This window comes from Dasypus novemcinctus, chromosome 7, assembly GCF_030445035.2.
Source record: "Dasypus novemcinctus isolate mDasNov1 chromosome 7, mDasNov1.1.hap2, whole genome shotgun sequence".
NCBI classification, from domain to species: Eukaryota; Metazoa; Chordata; class Mammalia; order Cingulata; family Dasypodidae; genus Dasypus; species Dasypus novemcinctus.
In genome coordinates this window covers 115380903-115402194 of record NC_080679.1, presented here as the reverse complement: position 1 = coordinate 115402194, position 21292 = coordinate 115380903, and the positions used below count along the sequence as shown (strand labels likewise).

The 21292-nt window shown below is 37.4% G+C and overlaps 1 protein-coding gene and 1 long non-coding RNA gene across 7 annotated transcripts in view; one reads left to right on the top strand and one right to left on the bottom strand.

Moving 5' to 3' along the window:
- Positions 1-364: 364 nt before the first annotated feature.
- LOC131279229 (uncharacterized) lies at positions 365-4578 on the bottom strand. 2 transcript variants are annotated; one of them, XR_011649286.1, is made up of 2 exons: positions 4474-4578; positions 365-4180 (listed from the first exon to the last, which is right to left on the bottom strand). It is a non-coding gene; the product is annotated as an uncharacterized lncRNA (long non-coding RNA). The 2 variants fall into 2 exon arrangements; XR_009186613.2 differs by having other exon boundaries at positions 4370-4548.
- A 5-nt stretch (positions 4579-4583) lies between these two features.
- CCNT2 (cyclin T2) overlaps positions 4584-21292 on the top strand; it is a 37261-nt gene continuing 20552 nt past the window's right edge. For 2 of the 5 annotated variants that reach the window (XM_058301093.2, XM_058301092.2), the window contains exons 1-4: positions 4584-4937; positions 5158-5264; positions 6086-6167; positions 7977-8003. In XM_058301093.2, the coding sequence (XP_058157076.2) occupies positions 4851-4937; positions 5158-5264; positions 6086-6167; positions 7977-8003 (303 nt within the window). In that variant the 5' untranslated portion in view covers positions 4584-4850. Of the gene's footprint in view, positions 4938-5019; positions 5265-6085; positions 6168-7976; positions 8004-21292 lie in introns of those variants that run through there. The other 3 variants (XM_004480172.5, XM_004480170.3, XM_071216478.1) reach the window with 2 other exon arrangements.

Sequence of the window (21292 nt, the reverse complement as noted above, 5' to 3'; positions counted from 1 at the left end):
TTGCTGGGATTTTCATTGGTATAGGGTTAAATCTGTAGATCAAGTTGGGAAGAAGTGACATCTTAACAATACTGAGTCTTCCAATCCATGACCTGGAATATCCCTCCATTTATTTAATTTTCTTTGATTTCTTTCATCAGAGATCTATTATTCCACAATAAGTCCTATATATTTTTTAGATTTATTCCTAAATATTATTTTTGGGGGTGCTATTATAAATGGCATTGGTTTTAATTTCAAATTCCAATTGTTCATTGTTGATATATAGGAAAGCAAATGACTTTTTTTGTTTTAACCTGCTATAACCTGTCATTTCAGCTATACCTGGCACAAGCTCCATACCAATTTTTCTTGAACACTTACATGGAATTTTAAAAATCAACTTTATTGAAGCATTCATAAACCATACAATTCAACTAAAGTGTACAATCAATGGCATTTGGTATAATCACAGAGCTGTACATTCATCACTTCAATCAATATTACAGCATTTTCATTAGTCTATAAAAAAAGAAAAAGAAAAAAACAAACACAAAGAACCCTACCCCTTAGTAGTCACCTCTCAATCTATCCTTCCCTGCCATATATAACTGCTAATCTATTTCCGATTTTTTTTGTATTCATATTTTGCATAGATGGGAGTCAAATATGTAATCCTTTTGTCTAGTTTCTTTCACTTAGCATGCTTCCTTTTTTTTTAATACCATCAATGGATTATTATTAATATATTACTAACACTACTCTCCATAGTTTGTTTTGGCTTTATTTTGCCCAATTACCTCATAACAGGAACATATATTTGTTCTCTTTCAGAGAAAAACATTCTTATATATACACTATTAACTACATTCGTTTTTCACAAGAAGGTTCACTACACTATACAGTCCCATTTTTCATTTAGCTTTCCTTCTTGTAATAACGTCCTTAGACTTTCTCTTTCAAACACTATCAGATGCATGTTTGCACTTATTACAAATCCTATGATGTACTTTCACCCTTTCTATTCATTTCCATACATTCACAAACAAGAAAGCAATTGACTTTTGTATATTAACTGTATCCTAAAACCTTGCTATAATTACTTCTTAGTTCCACTATTTTCTTTTTTATCCATACTTTGGGATTTTCTACATAGACAATCATATTACTTGCAAACAAGGACAGTTTTATTTCTTCTTTCCCAATCTACATACCTTTTATTTTCTTATTCGATTAGCTAGCTCTTCCACTACAGTTGAACAGAGCAGTGAGAGGGGCATCCTTGCCTTGTTCCAGACCTTAAGATGAAAGAATCTAGTTTCTCACCATTAAGCATGATGTGAGCTCTAGGGTTTGTGTGTGTTTTTATTAGAAAAGTTTTGGGTTAAAAGAACAATCAAGCATAAAATACAGGATTCCCATATACCACACTATTATTAATAATTTGCACTGGTATGGGATATTTGTTATAGCAATATCATAGTTTTATAACTGTACTTTTAGCTTAGGTTCATAGTTTAAATTAGGGCTCACTGTAGTGTAGTTGCATGGATTTGTTAAAAAATAGTATTCAGTTTCCAAATATGCAGTCTTACATTTAACTTTTTTTTTCAGATACTCAGCATACATAAATGTTATATAAAAAATAGGGGATTCCCATATGCCCCACTCCCTACCCCTCCCACATTTTCCCACGTTAACATCCTTCATTAGTGTGGTGTATTTGTTACAATTGATGAATACATATTGGAGCACTGCCACTAAGTGTGGATTATAGTTTACATTATAGTTTAAACTCTCTCCTGCACAATTTCGTAAGCTGTGAAAAGATATAGCCTGTATCTGCCATTGCAACGTCATTTAGGACAATCCCAATGTCCCAAAAATGCCTCCGTATTACACCTATTCCGCCCACCCCCCCCCTCCAGTGGCCACTGCCTCCACATAAATGATAAGTTATTCCTTTGCTTGAATCACAATAAATCTATAGGAGAAAAAGAGTAAGTCTTCTCTAGTCCACCATTCATTCCTCAATCCTGAGGATTCTGGGATGGTGATGCCAACTCTGCTTCTAATTCAGAGAAGGCTTAGATCACATGGGGCAGATAGATGGGACTATCTTGCTTGCGGTTGCAGACTCTGTTCTTTGGGATGGCCATTGTCCATCATCATTTCCTTGTTAGCTGTCTTAGGCGAGTCCAATGAACTGCAGAGTAGGTACTGCAACTCTGTTGAGATTCTGGGCCTGACTGGCATGGAAAGCCCAAGGATTTAAGTCTCTTGGATATAAACCCATCAACTCTAGTACTAACTATGGGTTCTAATATAAGAGAACAGTCGTGTAAGGAAACCACAACTGAGTCCAACTGTCACATGAGGAGCATAAATTCCAAAGTAGGGCCCACTGGCACTGTCAAAATCCTGGTCTGCCCTGCCTATAGTGTCTGGATATCTCCAGAGCCCTTGGGAGTCCCACCATTTGAGGAAATTTTTACTGTGGCAGTCAATGAGATCCTGCTGAGACATGTATAAGCATAACCTCTGGAATGACCTCCTAACTCACTTTGAAGTCTCTTAGCCATATAAAATCCTTTGTCTTTACCCTTTCCCCCTTTTGAGCAAGGTCTTTTTCAAGTTGCATTCCTAGTTGGTGCTTGGTAGTAATCCCTCAGTGCCAGGGAGGCTCATCTCCAGGAGTTATGTCACAGGTGGGAGGGTTGGGGGGGGGAAGCAATGCATTTATATGCTGAGTTTGGCTTAGAGAGAGGCCACATTTGAGCAACACAAGGAGGCTCTCAGGAACTCTTAAATAACCCACAATATTAGGCTAAGTTTCAATTTCAAAAGAAAAGTTTCATAAACAGTCATCAATATCAAGGGCCCATCAATGGTCCAATTTGTCTCTGCTCCTGTACTCAGTGGATTATTGCTGTCCCAGCAGAGATTGTAGTATAACTGCCCAGGATGGGAATTAGATATTTTGGTTATAGTGTGGATCCCTAAGCACCCTAACAATGCCCCATGAACACTTGAACTTTTTCATATGCCTTGTAGGTATGTCCCAGGTGAACCTCCTCCCAGGCATACCTCATCACTGACAACACGCACCAATAATTCTCCCCCGCCACAGCTGTAACCCTTCCGTGATCCAAAATGTCCTAAAAAATGAAGCCAATAAAATTTGCAGTTTTTGTACATGTTCTTTATCAAGTTGTGGAAGTTCCCTTCTATTCCTAGTTTGCTGATAGATTTTATGATGACTGGGATGTTAGAGGTTGTGTTGGTAGTTTTTTTGCTTGTTTTTCCACTTTTTTTATTTTTTAAAAGATACTTCTTGTGGTGGTTTAAAGCTGTACATACACCAGAAAAACAAGTTCTTAAACTTAGTCTATTCCTTTGGGTGTGAACCCATTGTAAAGACATTTTGATGAAGTTACTTCAGTTGAGGTGTGGCCCACCTCCATCAGGTAGGTCTTAATCCTATTACTGGAGTCTTTTATAAATGGAATAAAATTCAAACAGGTAGAGTTAAAGCCACGGGATTCAAGAAGCTGTTGTCAATGGAATCCAGAACAGAAGAGAGACACCAGGTGCAGCTGCCAAGTGCACTGCCATGTAACTAGAAGCCCAGGACCAAGAATCACTAATAGCCAACCCCAGCACAGCCAGAGTCTTCTGAGAAAAGTGTTGCTTTTTTCGGATTTTTTTCTGGCTTGAAAGCCATCAGCCATTAAATTCTCATTGTTTAGGCCAACTCACTGCATGGTATTTGCTTGAGCAGCCAAGGATACAAAAACAGAGGTAGACAGTGGTTTAAAACGTAGCATTAAATCAGTCTATCTAGAGCTTCTAAGCGTCGTAACAAGCAAGACAAACAAGACACATAACAAATGAAATTATTTAGTCATCTGTTCATGGTAATTGCCTACTACAACCAAATCAATAGATCAATATTGTAGACGGGGCGTCAGTGCTAAAACATACCAACATACTAAGCACAGAAACCCCAGAATAGAAATGACAAAAGTCTGGAGTTTTTATCAGGAGCTCACTTAAAAATAATGTTACTTGCCTTTAAGTATGTCTGCCTGTACTCCGTCGTCTTTGGCAAACATATTTTAAACAAAAACTTTATTCGTACACAGTAGACAAGGGTTCAGATCCACAGACGACTCCCAGAGTGGATGCGGCTATTATTTTCCTACGGGGAGAAGTGAAGTAGTTAATAGGTGAGGCACTGCTGTAGCAAACTCTACAGATAAAATTTTTACTCAGTTCCTCTTGTACTAGCTTCCCAATCTTCGCTTCCAGAAATCACAGCTTGCTTTAAAAACATTCCCAATCTGGAATCGAGACCTAATTTAGAAATTCAGCTCCCCCATTTACTCACTGGATAATCTTCGGCAAGTAATTAAGAAAATAAATGAACCCACGACCTATGTGACTGTTAAATTTAAATAAGATAGCGTTGAGAAAAAAGTACTCAAAAGTTACAGAAACAAGGAGCGATATTTCCTACGCCCACTTTTCCAGTTAGGTCTTCTCCCCAGAACTGCTTGTGGGGCGGATGCTGGTCATGGTGGACACGTGAAAGCAACGACTACAAGACTGCGCCGACGACGCTGATAAAATGGAGGTTGTGCGTGACGTTGCGAGCAGATGACGGGTTAGTTTCCTCTCTTCAATGCGCCGCCAGACTCTGGTCCCAAGATGAACACTCCTGAACTTCAGAAAGACTACATGCCCAGATGCAGCAGAGCACTAGCACTGAGGTCTCTCACCCGCGCCCCTTCGGCCCGCCAAATCTACACCCGGCATGCACCACGCCAACCTTTTCCTTCGGCGCCAACCCCCACCTTTGGCGCCTCTAAATGACAAGTGGCGCGGAGCATTGTGGGCTCGTGGGCGAAAGCGAGGCCGGGAGAAGGAAAAGGAAAGCAAAAGACTTGGGAGAACCGGTAGGGCGGGTCTCGCGCACGCGTACAGGCGGCGGCGGGCGGGGGGGGAAGGGGCGGTGCGTGGTCTACGGCAAGCGGAGTGGGGCGGGGTCGCGCGGCCTTGGCGGGGTGTCAGCGAACCGGGAGGGGCGGGGCGGGGGGTGAGGGAGCGGGCGGAGGAGGAAGTGTCATGGCGTCGGGCCGTGGAGCTTCTTCTCGCTGGTTCTTTACTCGGGAACAGCTGGAGAATACGCCGAGCCGCCGCTGCGGAATGGAGGCGGATAAAGAGCTCTCGTCCCGCCAGCAGGCGGCCAACCTCATCCAGGAAATGGGACAGCGTCTCAATGTGTATCCTTTCCTATTCTTGGCCCTCCGCTGCTCACGCCCTGGTCCCCTTACCTACACGCCCGATCTCCGGGCCTTGTGCTTCGTGAACATGGCGGCGCCGCCACCTCGGCCTTCGCTGGCCCTCGGCCGCGCCGAAAGAGAAGGAAAGCTGGGGCTCGGGGGGCCGCGAGGGGCCAGCAGAGGCGGGGAGGAGGAGAGAGGAGCCTAGGAATGCAGGTCGGGTGGCTGCGTTGTGTAATCTGTTGGGTGCCGCGCGTGGTGGTGGCGGAGGATGGGAGTGCCTCTGGGGTGAGAGGGGTCTATTAAAGGTTATTGCAGAAAAGAAACGACTTCTTAGACCTCTCTGCGTCCAAGAAGAAAGGGTTGAGAAGTAGAAGAGTTGGAGCTGCTGACAAAGCTTAAAGTGTTCTTGGTCTTTCCTCGCGCTCCTCGCCGGTTTGATGGCGGTTCTCTTGTACCCTGGGAGCGCACTGGAGGTCTTTATGTTCTCGGCGTGGCTTTGTATGGGATGTGTGCACGCGCGTTTCAAGTGTTTTATTTTTCAGTGAGTTGTAGCCATTTAGAAATAGTTCCTGGCCTCCCTAAATAGAAATATTATAGTGAAATGCCAGGCAATTATTATTGTTACTGTTTGGCGTCGAGCCTGTTCTCTCCCTCCCTCCCATCCCCCCCGTCCCGTGGGTATTTATTTAAAACAGTTTCTGAATTGGTAGTGAGTGAATGGAAGGACTTAGAACACCGTAGATAGGGGAGTTTCCCATCAAGGTGGTTCTGGAAACGAGATCTTGTTTCTCAAGTATTTCCTAAATGTTACGTTCCAGCTCTCAGCTTACAATAAACACTGCGATTGTTTATATGCACAGGTTTTATATGCACCATTCTTTCACCAAATTTAATAGAAATGTAAGTACTATTTTATTATTGTTTTTACTACCACCAAATTTTAAAGTATATGTATGTACAGAAAAAAAGTTGCTCGTAGGTTTTACTGCTGGATTTAGTGTTCTCCGTTAACATTAATGGTTAATCACGTAGTAAACGTTGCTCCAATTGCGGAGATCTGGTTTTTTGTTGTTTTTTAATTTGCGGTCAGTTAAACTGCTAGGCACTGTATTAGGGTTTGCAAGGTCTCTTGAGCTAAAAGATAAAGAATTACTATTTCTGTATTCTTCATTTACGTTTTATACTTAACATTTTAATAATTTCAAATAGTAATGTATCAAGGCAAGCCTGATCATTGCTTTCATTTAAATTTATAAAATTGGACTCATTGTTTCAAATATTGTGAATTGGTCTTAATTATAACTTTATTTTTAAACTACCCTTGGAAAAAGGTAAATGTTTACCAGAAATATTCTATTTGGTAACGGGATAATTTCTTAAAATGTTAAACGTTTCTGTTCATCTTACACTGGCATTAGTTGTCTTGAGTTTTTGTTGATTCAACGTCTAATCTTGCTAAACATAGTGCATCAGAGATATGTTTATATGATTAGTTTTGAAGTGAAACTTACCCTCCAGTTCTGGGTACTGATTCTGACATAGCCTGTAAATCTTGACAAAGAGAGTAATGGTGTTCAGTTAAAATTTTATTTTAAAGTATTGAAAGACCTGACCTTCATGTCTGCTCTTTTCAGAGCATCTGTTAACAAGGTAATTGCATATTCTTTTGGAAATATTCCTGCATTATAATTCACTTTATTCTTTTATCACAGTTGTGTTTAGAAAGCTATTCTGTAAGGTGTGTAGAAAAACAGACTCTGGAAGTCATGATGCCATTTGGGAATAGTCATTAGGACCTTACTTGCAAAGAAAACAAGTCTTTGAAAAGGTCCTTAGAAAATTATTTTTGAGGTGGAAGGAAAAGCTTTATACATTGTTTAGATAATTCTTAATTAAAGCTCTTGTGATCATAAATTATTAGATTGTTTAATTAGATTGGCATATCGCTTTATCTTGAACAGTATGTAATTTTATATGCATTTTGGTGTCTTCCAGTCCCCTTTCTTCTCTTACTCTTTTAAATCTGTTTGATTCTTGTTCTGTTGATTCCATTTTCCTAGTTTCTTATGCACAACACTTAGACAAGTGATGGTGTTATGGAGAGGAACCATTTGGTAGTAACATTGAGATTGAGAGAATTAAATTTTTATTTAGATTTTCTTCAAAGGCTGTAGTGAACTAATGAATATGAATATAAATGTGACTTTGCTTAAGTAGCCCTCGAAAATGATGGTAGGAATCACAAGTTAAAATAGTTCTGGAAATTCTTTATGTAACTACAGATGCCCCATATGTTGAATCAGTTTTACTTTTCTACTTCCTGTAAATGGTCTCACCATAAGGCTTCACTTCTTTTATTTATTTTAAATTTACTGGTGAAGCACATGTCACTGCAGGCTAGCTTTTACTATTTTATTTAAATGCCATCATTCAATTAAAAAGCCAGAGTATTCACTTTTAGTATGTAGCTTAAAATGTCTTAATGTGTGTATGATGGTAAACTTCACATTTTTAATTGAGTCATTATTAGCAGGATAATTGAAATCTGATGTTAATTTCTATTTTGAATCGTAACTTTGCACCCTTCATATCTTTTTTACCTTTGCTATTATAATATCAAAAGTGGTTTTAATATTTGTGTTGGTGCACTTGCATCAATTGCACAGCCTCACTCTTTTATCTTTTTTTTTTTTTTCCCTATTCTTTTAGGGTGAAGGGGGTGGTCTCAAATTGAATGTGAGTCACTTTTAAATTCATACTTGCCCACATCATCGGGAAATTTTTTCTTATAGGGATATAATGGAATGACAGTAAACTTTAAAAAGCATGAGTCTTCACCGCCAAATAAGCTGAACGGCATTTGGTAAATTAAACCCTGTGGAATAACAAGTTTAAATGTTAAGATGCTAGTGACAGATTTTATCTATATTGTCATCATTGGTTATATTTTTTTTAAATGTTAAGGTATTTATTTGGCATGGGGTGGCTTCATTTTATTTTTCCCATTTTAACAAATTTAAAAGTGAAAGTCCCCTTGAAAAGTAAAGTGCTATTATATTTAGAGGTTAAATCAGTGTCAACATGTGTGTTGGTGACCCAAAAACTGTCTCATCGTTGAGTTCAATTGTCACTTTCTCTGGAGGACTTAGATCACCATCAGCAGTCAGTCACTTTTATATGTAACCAAATAATTAGGTAACTCTCCCCTTGTCTCACTGAATGCAGTGAGATGTGTTGTTGTTGTTGTTTGTTGTTTGTTGTTGTTATTGTTGTTGTTTGAGGTACTGGGGCCAATCCCCAGATCTTGTATGTGGGAAGCCGGCACTCAGCCACTGAGCCACATCTGCTCCCCTGCGTTGGTTTTTTCGTTTGTTTGCTTGTTGGTTGTTTTTGTGTTTAGGAGGCACAGGGACCAAACCATGGACCTTCCATGTGGAAAAATGGTGCTCAACTGCTTGAGCCACATCCATTCCCCCTGCAGTGAGGTTTTATGTCATTGGAATTAGAATTCCTTTGCTGTATCAATCTCATGATCAATCTAGTAAAAGTCTAAAAGCACTGGGGCCAGCAATGCCTCTTAGGTCTGTACTGAGGGAGAGCTTCCTCCCCAGTGTCAACCTTGGAGTAAATGTTGACCCAGCTCCTCTTAGGAACTCAGCAATTTATTAATTTGGTTAGTCGAGTTTATGGTGTATTTGTTTCCCATACCAATTTCAAGTCTAATGAGTTCTCTTAGTATCGAGTAGTAAAGAGCACACTTTTCTCTTTTTTGGGTCGTCTCTTCTCACAGATCCTTTCTATTCCAAATGGTCATTTTAATCTTTTTCCTCATTTGCTCTTTCTTGAACTACAATTGTATAATTTATAGTGTTATTGTATATAACATATTATACTGTATAATATGCATCGTGTACATTATAATGTGGTTATAATTATATAAGCATATAATATGCCATATTTTGATATAGTTTTGTTTAAAGTCCCAAAAGAATATGGTAGGTTAAGGACTTCCTGGAATACAGCTGTACTTAGGACTGATGGTTTTAAGGAATGATTATAATAACTTCTAAGAATACATGATCTATGTCATATGTGGGTTCCATTTTATACATATAAGTTAGATTGATCAGCTCTTCACAAGCAAACTTGTAATGGCTTGTGCTAAAATTTGATTACCACTTTTTTTGCTTACTCTAATCTTTCCCAGTTGACTTGGCTCTTGACTAGTACCTATCATTTGAAAATCTTTTTGAATTGCAAAAATATTCTTTTTGCCTTCCTTTCTTCTCCTATAAAGATTTAAATGATTTAAAGGAAGATCTTTTTTTTTAAATCTGGAGACTTGCCCACAATCTCTGTTCTTTTTGTGCTAAGCTAGCATCCTCCTGTTTTAATTTTTAACATTACTCTGCATTAGAAATTCATTTATGACATTCTTCTAAAAGTAAGATTTTATCTAGTTTATACTGTATGTTTATATTCAAAGAGCTTATAGAATGGTCACATGACTGCCTTTTGTGAAAGAAAACCACCATTTTGGGGGAATTGATCACATAGAGTTGTTTTAAATTTTATTGTGAACGACATAAATTTCTCAAACACAGAAATGTGCATAAAGTAAAATGTAAAAACTTCTCTCTCCTCCTCCCCCCGCCCCCCAAACTGGAAGGTAAGCACCATGAGGGCAGGGGCTTTTTTCTTTTTTTGACTTGACTTGTCGTATAATGAGTACCTATAAGAATGCCTCACATAGAATTATACTCGGCAAATATCTGTCAAATCAAATGCTGTTGCCCATAAGTCTATTGAGTAAATCCTTCTGCATTTTCCTGTCTGTATACTCTATACTGCATACTATATTGAAAACCTAATATAGGCACATGGTAAATACAAACAGTAGAAAAAGATAAAATAAACCTTCCCCATCAGAGTGTAAGCCCCCACCTCCACCCCACAGCATCTGCTATTAACAGTTCCTGTGTATTCTTTAAGAAATATTTTCACACATTTAATACACATATGTATATATCCTCTACACACAAAAGAGGGGTTTTGGGTTTTTTTCCAGTTCTTGAATCTGATACACAGTAACAATATGAGAACATAATGTGGGAACATAGAGAATTAGATGCATCCTAGTTGGGGTTAGGTGTGGCTACTATGGGGGAGTAATTTTTAAAATGGAAGCAGAAGGAATGGTACAGGTTGACCCAGTGGTTCTCAACTGGGGGCAGTTTGCCATTACCCCATCCCCTCCCCCTTTCCGGAGCATTTGCTAATATCTAGAGATATATTTGGTTTTCACAACTGGGAGGGTTAGGGGTGCAGTGCTATTAGCATCCTTTGGGTAGAGGCCAGGGGTGCTACTAAATGTTGTGTAATGCACAGGACAGCCACCCCACAACAAAGAATAATCCTGTCCAAAATGCCAGTAGTGCTGAGGTTGAGAAATCCTAAATTAACCTGAAGAGGGGATATGAATGAAGAAGGTTAAGTTAAAATTTGGTTGTTAATAAATACTGCCCTTCTGAGAGGTCTAATGTGTTTCTTAGCCTCTTGAACTTGTTATGAAAATCTTATGTCACATTAGTAGTAAATATTTTTCTAGTTTTTAAATTTTGCTTATGGCATTTTTTTGGTATTTTTTTTGTTAATCAAATCCACCAGCCTTTAAATTCGCTTTATTTTATTACATTTATCTCCAGATCATTCTCTCTATATATATGTAATTATGTATATTTTTTGGTTTATTTATATAATGATTTCATGAGGAAGGGTTTTATGGTTTCTAATTTAATCCTAAAGTTTATTTTGGTGTGGTTTGTAGACATTTATTTGAGGTTGATAGTTTCTTTTTATATACATATAAAGAAGATAGGATTCATAAATGTTAATTACCATATCTAAAGTCATACACCAACAGATATATGACTTATTTTTTTTAAGATGTATTTATTTATTTCTCTCCCCACTTCCCGCGCGCCCCCCCCCCCCCCCCGTTGTCTGTTCTCTGTGTCTGTTTGCTGTGTCTTCTTTGTCCGCTTCCGTTGTCAGTAGCACGGGAATCTGTGTTTCTTTTCTTTTTGTTGTGTCATCTTGTTGTGTCAGTTCTCTGAGTGTACGGCACCATTCCTGTGCAGGCTGCGCTGTCTTTCACGCTGGGCGGCTCTCCTTACGGGGCGCACTCCTTGCACGTGGGGCTCCCCTACTTTGGGACACCCCTGCATGGCAGGGCACTCCTTGCATGCATGAGCACTGTGCATGGGCCAGCTCCACACGGGTTAAGGAGTCCCGGGGTTTGAACCGCGGACCTCCCATGTGGTAGACGGACACCCTAACCACTGGGCCAAGTCTGCTGCCCATGACTGTAAATACACCTAAAAATCACACCTAGCTGTCGGCTTCATAGCCCAAGCAGTTATTACTCTACCTCCCTCCACAAGTACCTGGTAGTATGAATCTCTTCACAGCCCTGAAATTTCTCACTGAAAGTAATATCTGTAAAGCCTTTGTGATGAGTTAAGTGTGACTCACCAACTCCCTGCATCTGAATTACCAGGCTACTTGTTAAAAACTATTACGCTTTACTGGAATGCATTTTAGACCTACTTCCTTCAAAATGTCTGTAGTGGAGCCTGGGAGTCTTTACTTTAACAAGCCTTCCCAGGTGATTCTGATACCTACTAAGTTGAAGACCATTGGTCAGGAGGCAAGAGGCACCGAATGTTTGATAATTTCTCTTTTTGAAGCATTAGCAAAGGTTGATACTTATTGCCTAGGTCCTTCATTGGGGATTGCAAAATGATGATACTGTAATTCATCTTTCTATTTTCATTTATTAATTTGACTATTTGTATAATGAAAGCTTTAAATCATCTACTCTATCCTTTGGAATGGTTAATATAGAAAAGGCAGATGGGGAAACGGATGTGGCTCAACCGATTGGGCTTCCGTCTACTATATAGGAAGTCCAGGGTTCAATGCTCAGGGCCACCTGGTGAGGACAAGCTGGCCCTGGCAGAGTGCCAGCCCATGCAGGAATGTGGCCCCACGCAGGAGTGCTGCACTGCGTGGAAATGCTGCCTTGCATGGGAAAGCCACCGCGCACAGGAGTGTTGGCCAGTGTAGAGAGCTGGGACAGCAAGATGACTCAACAAGAGACACAAAGGAGAGAAAATAAGACATAGCAGAACAGGGAGCTGAGGTGGCACAAGAGAGTAATCACCTCTCTCCCACTCCAGAAGGTCCCAGGATTGGTTCCCGGAGCCGCTAATGAGAATACAAGCAGACATAGTAAACACACAGTGAATGGACACAGAGAGCAGATAATGGGGATAACAGGGGGAGAAATAAATAAAATCCTTTTTAAAGTTTATTACTTGGAAAAATGTTAGCAGACTGAGCAGTTTTAAAAAAAGAAAAAAGGCAGAATACTTGTCTTGCACTAATATTTAACAACTTTGTTGAGATATAATTCACATACCCTCTATTTTGTCTATTTAAAGTAAATAATTTGGAGACATTGCAGGTTTGGTTCCAGACCATCACAATAAAACGAGTCACACGAATTTGCCTTCCAATGGATGTAAAAGTTACAGTTACACTATACTGTAGTCTGTTAATGTGCAATAGCATTCTGTCTAAAAATCAGTGTACATACCTTAATTAAAGTATGACACAAACAGGAAGTGAGCGCATGCTTTTGGAAAAACAGTACCAATAGACTTGCTTGATTCAGGGTTGCCACAGACCTTCAGTTTGTTTTAAAAAAAATGCAGTATGTGTGAAGCACAATAAAGGAAGATATGCCTATATTCACAGAATTTTCATCTCTCAACACTTCAGTTTTAAAACTGAAACTCCTTACCCATAGGCATCAACTCTGTCTCTATAGATTTGCCTTTTTTGGACATTCCATATAAAAGGAATCATATAATATATGGCCTTTTGTGACTGGCTTCATTCATTTAGCAGGTTTCAGTGTTGCTCCATGATATAGCATGTATCAGTACTTCATTCCTTCATTTCTTACAGAGCTAGGAAATGTATAGTAAGTATGTATTTACTCTGCACATTGATATGTTAAATATATTTGTTACTCATTTATATATTGAATATAGTACATGAAATATATTTATATGTAACCACATTTGTTTTGTATGTATTTGTTTTTTAAATGTATATTTAAAATATCTCATGAGTTATGTGACTCAAGACAACAAGGTTTTTACTCAACCTCTTCTGTATTACATCTCCATCACCTTTTACCCAGAATCCTAGTTCTTAAGAATATGGAATAATAAAAGTAAAATATACCATAATTACTTGTTAACTTAAGTCCACATTACACAAAGAAAAAGCTCCTAACAATACTACAACCAAAAGTATAATTTCTGAGAAGAGCTAAACATATCTCCCTATTTCTTCCTTCCCAGCCCTGGTTTTTAAAAGTTGTACTATAAGAACAGTTTGCCAGATATGAAATTCTTGGCTCATACTTTCTGTCCTTAAATAGCTTAAATATTTAACGACATTTTTTTTCCTGGCTTAGAGCATTGCTGAGAGTTTGGTGATTGTCTAATTTTCTTTTACTTGTTTTTGCTAAATATCCAAAGGATTTTTTTTTTCTTTAAAATCCAGGAGTTTTACTACACTGTGTCTTCATTCTGGTTGATATACTCAGCTGTTTGATATGCTCTTTCAATATGTGATTTCAAATTTTTTTAGATTTTTCTTCATTACAATTTTATTTTACTTAGCAATTCTTTTTAGTGTAATTTTGTTGCTTTAGGGACAACTCTTCTAATTTTTTTTCTTACAATTTTTTGTATGAACTAAACTAAAGAGTTGTATGAACTCTCTGTTGCTCTCTTGTGAGAAATTAGTTTTACTGAACTTTTAGAAGGAGGGTCTATAGTTAATCTGTCTCAATTCACAGAGATCACTTTTCTTTCATTTTCCTGTATTAATCAGATTTGTGATAGCTTGATTTCTGAGGTGTCTTGCGTCTGTTCACCTCATCCACTTTTATCTTCTCTTTCCCTTGTCCCTATCCTGCCTATTTTGCTTTTGCTCCCAGAGGTTTCTCTTCAACATGGAGCCCTGTTCCAGAAGAGAGCTCTGACAGATAAATTTTGAAAGTCCATAGCAAATAGTTTGTCTTTTAAGCCTTACTGTAAGCTTCTTAAATCCACCCACTATGGGTGCATGCAGAATTCCTCCCAGTTTCAGTGTCTGTTCCCACATTGGCCCACCATGATTTCCAGTGAATGCCAGTTGGCTGTTTTTGAGATTCTTTTGTCAGATCTGGCATATGCTCCATTGCTTCCCTTTGCTTTTTGCTGCACAGATACTGATACTGATGAGTTGTGTTTTGTTTTTTTCTATTTTGTTGCTCTATGTTTTGTGGGAATTTGAGTGCCACCTCTGCCATCTTTTTCTCAGAATTCCTCAGGTAAGTCGTTAAAAATTTTTCTTCAGGCACTTTAGGAGGTGGTACACTAATTTCTTTTATTTTTTATTTTATGTTATTTTGTTTTTAAAGAAACTTTAGGTTACATAAATGATACATAGAAAATATAGGGGGATTCCCATATGCCCCACCCCACACACACACACACTTTCCCCCATAACATCTTTTTTGTGTGTGGTACATTTGTTACAATTGATAAACACATGTTAAAGCATTGCTGCTAACCATGGTCAGTAGTTTACAGTATAGTTTACATTTTGCACTACACATTATTATAGGTTTTGACAGAATGTATAATGGCCTCTATCTGTCATTGCAGTGTCATTCAGAACAATTCCAATATCCCAAAAATGCCCATGTTAAGTCTATTCCTTACTCTTCCTCCCCTTAGAACCTCTGGTGACCATTGCCTTTATAGAATACCAATGTTACAAGTTCTTTCATTGCTAGAACAATATGTCTACTTTAGTCTCTATTTGCATTCCCCCGTTATGTTTTTGTTCTTTCCTCAATCTTGAGGATTTCGGGGTGGTGATGCCCATTGTGTTTCTGATTGAGATGAGGCAGATAGATGGAATTGTCTTGCTTGTAGTTGTAATACGTTCTGTTTTTAGGGGGATGGGCATTGTCCTTCATCATTCCCTTGTTAGTTGTCATAAGCAAGTCCAGTAAACTGGAGAGCAGGTGTTGGAACACTGCTGAGATTCAGGGCTCAACCTGCATGTGAACAGACCGAAGATTTAAATTTCTGGTATGTATATTTATTTAATGAGGATACTGCTAATTGTAGGTTCAAATTAAAGGGGCAAAAGAGCCATGTGTAGGAAAACTATAAATCAGTCCAACTCCAATATATAGGGGGAATAGGTTATATATTCCATGGTAAGGCCCACTGACAGGGTGCTGAATTCCTAAGTTTGTCTGCCCTGCCTAGAGTGTCTCATGTCTATAGAGCCCTCAGGGGCACTCTTACTTGAGGCACTGTTTACTATGGCAGTCAGTGAGATCCTTCTGAGATGTTCCACTCACTTTGAAATCTCTCTTGTGTTTAATATTTCCCCCATTTTGTTCAAGGTCGTTTTCCAAATGCATTGCTAGTTGGTGCTTGGTAATAATTCCTTGATGCCAGGGAGGCTTATCTCCAGGAGTCATGTCCCATTGCGGGGGAGTAGGGGGAGTTGGTGTGTTTATATGCTGCGTTTGGCTTAGAGAGAGGCACCTTTGAGCAACAAGGAGGCTTTCACAAAGTAACTATTAGGCAATATGTAATACTAGGCTGAGTTTCAATTTCACAAGAACAGGGTTCATAAGTACAACCATCAATGTCAAGGGCATGGTGTTTTGGTCGGTCCTCCTTCACTAGGCACTGCCCATGTATTCTAGGGATTCTTGATGCTCTATTAAAGAATGTAGCAGGACTTCCCAGGATGGGAATTCAATATTCTTTCAGTTATTGTAAGGATTTCCACCCACCAAGACAACACCCCATGACCAGTTGAACATATTTGTATTCCACATAAGCATGCTACAGGTGCACCCCTCCCCACACATCCATCCATCACCAACAACCCCACACCAGTGATCCTCCCCAGCCACAGTTGCAACACTTCTGCAATTCAAAACATCCCCAAAAACAAAGCTAAAAAATAAATGAGTAAAAAAATGAATAAAATGATAATTTAAAAACAAAATACAAACATGAAAAATAAAGAATAAATAAATAAATTTTTCATTGTGTCTTTCACCACTATAAGATATCTTTTATGTACAGGATGCACTCATTTCTAAATGCACTACGATGGATTACACTTAATGACTATGGTGCTGTATACGTTTATGACTGTATTTATTGTCCAATACTTTCAGCATGGTAATTTGCCAAGCAGTATACAAAGATGGGATTTATTTTCTTTTAAATAAGACGTAGATAGTACTTTCTCTAAGAGACTTATATTCTAATGGGAGAGAAAGAAAATATTTAGGATTTTCTTTAAACTTGTCTAACGGCTAGAAACAGACTTTTTGAGCTATTTTTTGATAACCTATGAACATTTAACAGTTTTATATTAATACAATTTTAATGATTTTTCTCTTCAGAATACCAACTGGGTTTAAATCTTTGTTGTCTAATATGATAGCTGCTGAGTAGTTAAGATGTTACTTAGTGCACTGAGGAATTGCATTTAAAATTTTTACTTAATTTAAATTTTAAAACTTAAGCAATATTATGTACTTTTCTCTTCAACACACTTTATTGTTTTGATAGGACTACATTAAACTTTTGAAAAATTAGCATCTGTATTGAGAAGTGCTGTCAGTATAAAGTACACATCAGAAAATGTAAAATATCACTAATATTTTTATGTTTTGGACTAAATAGAATACATTAATAGCTGTTGTTTCTTTTTAAAAATTGTTACTAGAAAATGTTTATGTTTGTGGCTCACATTTCTATTTGACAGTGCCAGTTTGGGTTATAGGTTTTAAAAAGTCATATCAGTGAACTAATGAAAGCTATAGACATTTTATCCATCAACAAATAAAGTACTTATTGGGGTTCACACTGCAATAATTTGTTCTATAGACAAATGTAAGCATTCAGACTAATTGTAAAATTGAGGATTCATTTAGAAGTTGAGAAAATGGAAAAGGTGATTGTTTTCTGGTCAAGAATCAGATTTGACGATTATGATAACTAATGTAGTTTTATGCTTGAGGGCAGAGAAAAGGAAGTTCTGTGGATTTAGGGATTGTCTAAATGGGGCAGTGGTTCAGAGAGGATACCAGATTTTTCCAAGACCTCCACATCCCAAGGTAGATGCTTTAGGTGTTTTATTTGATTTTGCTTAGTGAGTGGTGTTTTGACTGCTTACTATGAGTAGCTTTTTAAATTATTAATGGTTAGGTTCTCTTTTTATAGACTTAAACATCTCTCAAGATATTTTGCTAACAAAACAAGCAAATTAACAGTTTTCTGAAATAATTGGGTAAATTAAATTTCCAGCTTAATTACTGTTTAAGAAATGAATATGTACTTTCAGAAAATGAAGCCTAATTATGCTTTTAAATTAAAAAATGTGTGGTAACGTTTACATGGTTAAGGTGCATATTGTTTCCAGTATTCATTGTAGTATGATTAGGCTTATGGTCTCCTTGAAGAAGGGATTTTGGTTAGGAGAACTAAAAAATTAATATAATATACGTATTCTCTATGATTAGCAACATCCTTTTGGTATCTATTCTAAATTCATTTTTAAAATCTAATAGATGTCTTTAACATTAGCTCCTTTTTTAAAACATCATGATGAGATATAATTTATATACCATAAAATTCACCCATTTTAAATGTACAATTCAGTATATTCCCAGAGTTGTACAGTCATCACTACAGTATGTTTAGAATATTTTAATCATTCTAAGAAGAAACCATATATCCTCATTCTCCCCTCCATTCCCAGGGCAGCCACTAAACTATTTTGTCTCTGTAGATTTGCCTATTCTGGACGTTTCCTATATATGGTCTTATAATATTTTCAAGATCCATCCATGTTCTAACTGAATCAGTACTTCATTACTTTCTATTGCTGAAATTACTTCCTATTGCCAAATAATATTTCATTGTGTGGATATACCACATTTTATTTATCCATTCATCAGTTGATGGACGTTTGGGCTGTTGTCACTTTTTGACGATTAATGAATAATAAAGAACACATTTTGGGGCACTGCTGCACTACACAGGTAATAGTTTACCCTGTAGTTCGCATTCTCCCCCAGTATATTCACTGGATTATGGCAGAATATAAAAAGTCCAGCATCTGACCCTGCAATATCATTAAGGACAACTCAAAATCCCAAAAATGCCCCCACGTCACATCTCTTCTACCGCTCCTTGCCCTCAGCAACTATGTGGCCACTTTCTCCACCTTGATGATAAAATTTCTTCTATTACAAGTACTATAGTTTTATAGTAGAATATCAGTAAGTCCACTTTAGTTCATGTTTTTTTCCTCCATTCTGTGGACCCTGGGATGGTGATGTCCCTTCCACCTCTCGATTAAGAGGGGGCTTAGATTTCACATGGATGATGGATGCAATTCCTCTGCTTACAGTTGTTAGGCACTCTTGATTCCCTGGTGTGGTGGTTGACCATCTTCACCTGCCTGTTAAATGAGGGAGATTGTTGGTGGGGGAGGAGTGGGGTGGGGTGTTGGGGGGTATACAGGAGCCTCTTATACTTTTTAGTGTAACATTGTTTTTGTGATGTATGTATCTTCAAAAAAATACAATTTACAAAAATGATGTGGTGGGGAGTGGGTTATATGAGAACCTCTTATGTTTTTTGTTTTTTTATGTTTTTTAATGTAACATTCCTTGTGGTCTATTAACTTTAATTTTTAAAAAAAATTGTAAAAAATCTAATATCCCTTCAGGATATTTGGTTTGTTCCCTTGGCAAAAAAAAAATAATAATAATACTGCAGTGAACATCCATGTGCAAGTTTTTGTGTGGACTTAATGTTTTCATTTCTCTTGAGGAGCTGGCAAACTTTTCCAGAGCAGCCACACCATTTTACCTTTCCACCAGCAGTGTACAAGGGTTCAAATTTTTCCACATCTTTGCCAGTAGTTGTTACTGTTTATATTTATTATTTTCATCCTAGTGGGTGCGGAGTGGTATCTCATTGTGATTTTGATTTGCATTTCCCTAATGACTAATGATGTTGAGCTAATTTTTGTTTTATGGACCCATTGTGTATCTTCTTTGGAGAAATGTCTGTTTAGACCTTTTTATTTAGTTGTGTCATTTGTCTTTTTGTTATTGAGTTGTAAGAGTTCTTTATATATTCTAGTTATTAGTCCCTTATCAGATACACAATTTGTAATTATTTTCTCCCAATCCCTGGGTCAGTCTTTTTCATTTTCTCAGTATCATTGCAGCATAAACAGCCAATTGTAAATATTTTTTAAATTTCCTTTCTTTCATTTCATTGTTATTTTGATATCATATCTAAGAAATCATTTCTTAGTCCAAGGTCATGAAGATTTATTCCTGTTTTCTTCTTAGATTTTTATAGTTTTAGCTCATAGATTTAGGTCTATGATCCATTTTGTGTTGATTTTTGTCTATTGTGTAAAGAGGGGATTCGTCTTCATCTGTTTGCAAGTTGATATCCAGATGTCCCAGCACCATTTGTTGAAAAGACTGTTATTTCTCCCCTTGAATTGTCTTGGCACTTTTGTTGAAAATCACCAAACCATAATATAAAGGTTTATTTCTGAACTATCAGTTCTATTCCATCATCTCTATGTTAGTTCTTATGCCAGCACCACATAATCTTGATTACTGTAGCTTTGTAATAAATTTTGAAATCAGGAAGTGTGAGTCCTCCAGCTTTGTTCTTGTAAGGTTTATGTGGAATATTTGAATACCTATGCAATGTTAATATTCCCCTTTGATCTCTTTGGTGGAGTATATATTACTACTGATAGGGGCCTAGTCTGCATAAGGGAGAATAGTCTTGCCTATGAAATGCTGAATACTTTAAACTCTGAATTTGGTTTGTTTTTTGTTTTTTGTTTTTCCATTTTAGAAGCAAATTCATAATGCTGAGGTACTGTGCAATAAATGTCAAGTTGTAGCATATTCAGTGTATTGTTTAAACATTGAAATCAAGCCTTGTTCTCTTAAGCAGTACTGCTTTTCGGCAATACTATAAATAATGTTATTTCTCAGCCTTTATTAAGCCAGCTCTCTTTTAAAATATATAATCAGATGTCCCAAGTAACATTCAGCCTGAAGATTTTTTAAATTTTCCTTATAAATTTTCTGCTGTGATGGTATTACATTCATATATAGTTATGTGGGTAAAAAAACAACTAAAATGTTAGGCTGAGTTTATGACACTTTTGGTAATACTGTAATACCAGCAAATAGACATTTTTACCTAGTCTTTCACTGGTTTGGGGGACTTCCCTTGTCTTTTAATATCTAAGTTTCTATTCTTCTTTCTTTGTGCCTTTGCTAAGGTTATATATACCATTGCCAATTTCACTAAACTATAGTCTTAGGCAAGTGATTTCCAAATTTTGAACTGTAATACTTAGAACTAGCTAAATACTTATTAATGAAACCCTTTCCAAAGTACAGAAAACAGTTATTCTAGTCTTAGTCGTGGTATAGTGTGTGTTGGGAGTAGTTGAGGGACAGGAGAGAAATGGCTTCATGAGCCATTTAGTAGAAGCTGAAGATGAAAAACCAGAACAGTTGAGAATGAGCTTCTTGGTAATGTTTTAGCAAATAGGAAGCAGATTTGGAAGTTTTTTCTGTTTCTGTTGAGGCTTTTCCAGATTAAGAAATTTTAAAGTTGAAGAGCAATAAAACAGCTATGGTTCGTTTTTCAATGACCAGCAAATGTATACACAAAATTAATATTAGAATAAGGAACACAGGAAAAGCCCTTATTGTACAGAATGATTAATTAGAAAGTGACTGATAGAATCATCTTCAGTGATTTAGAGATTACTCAGTCTTTTTGTTCATTCAAACTGAC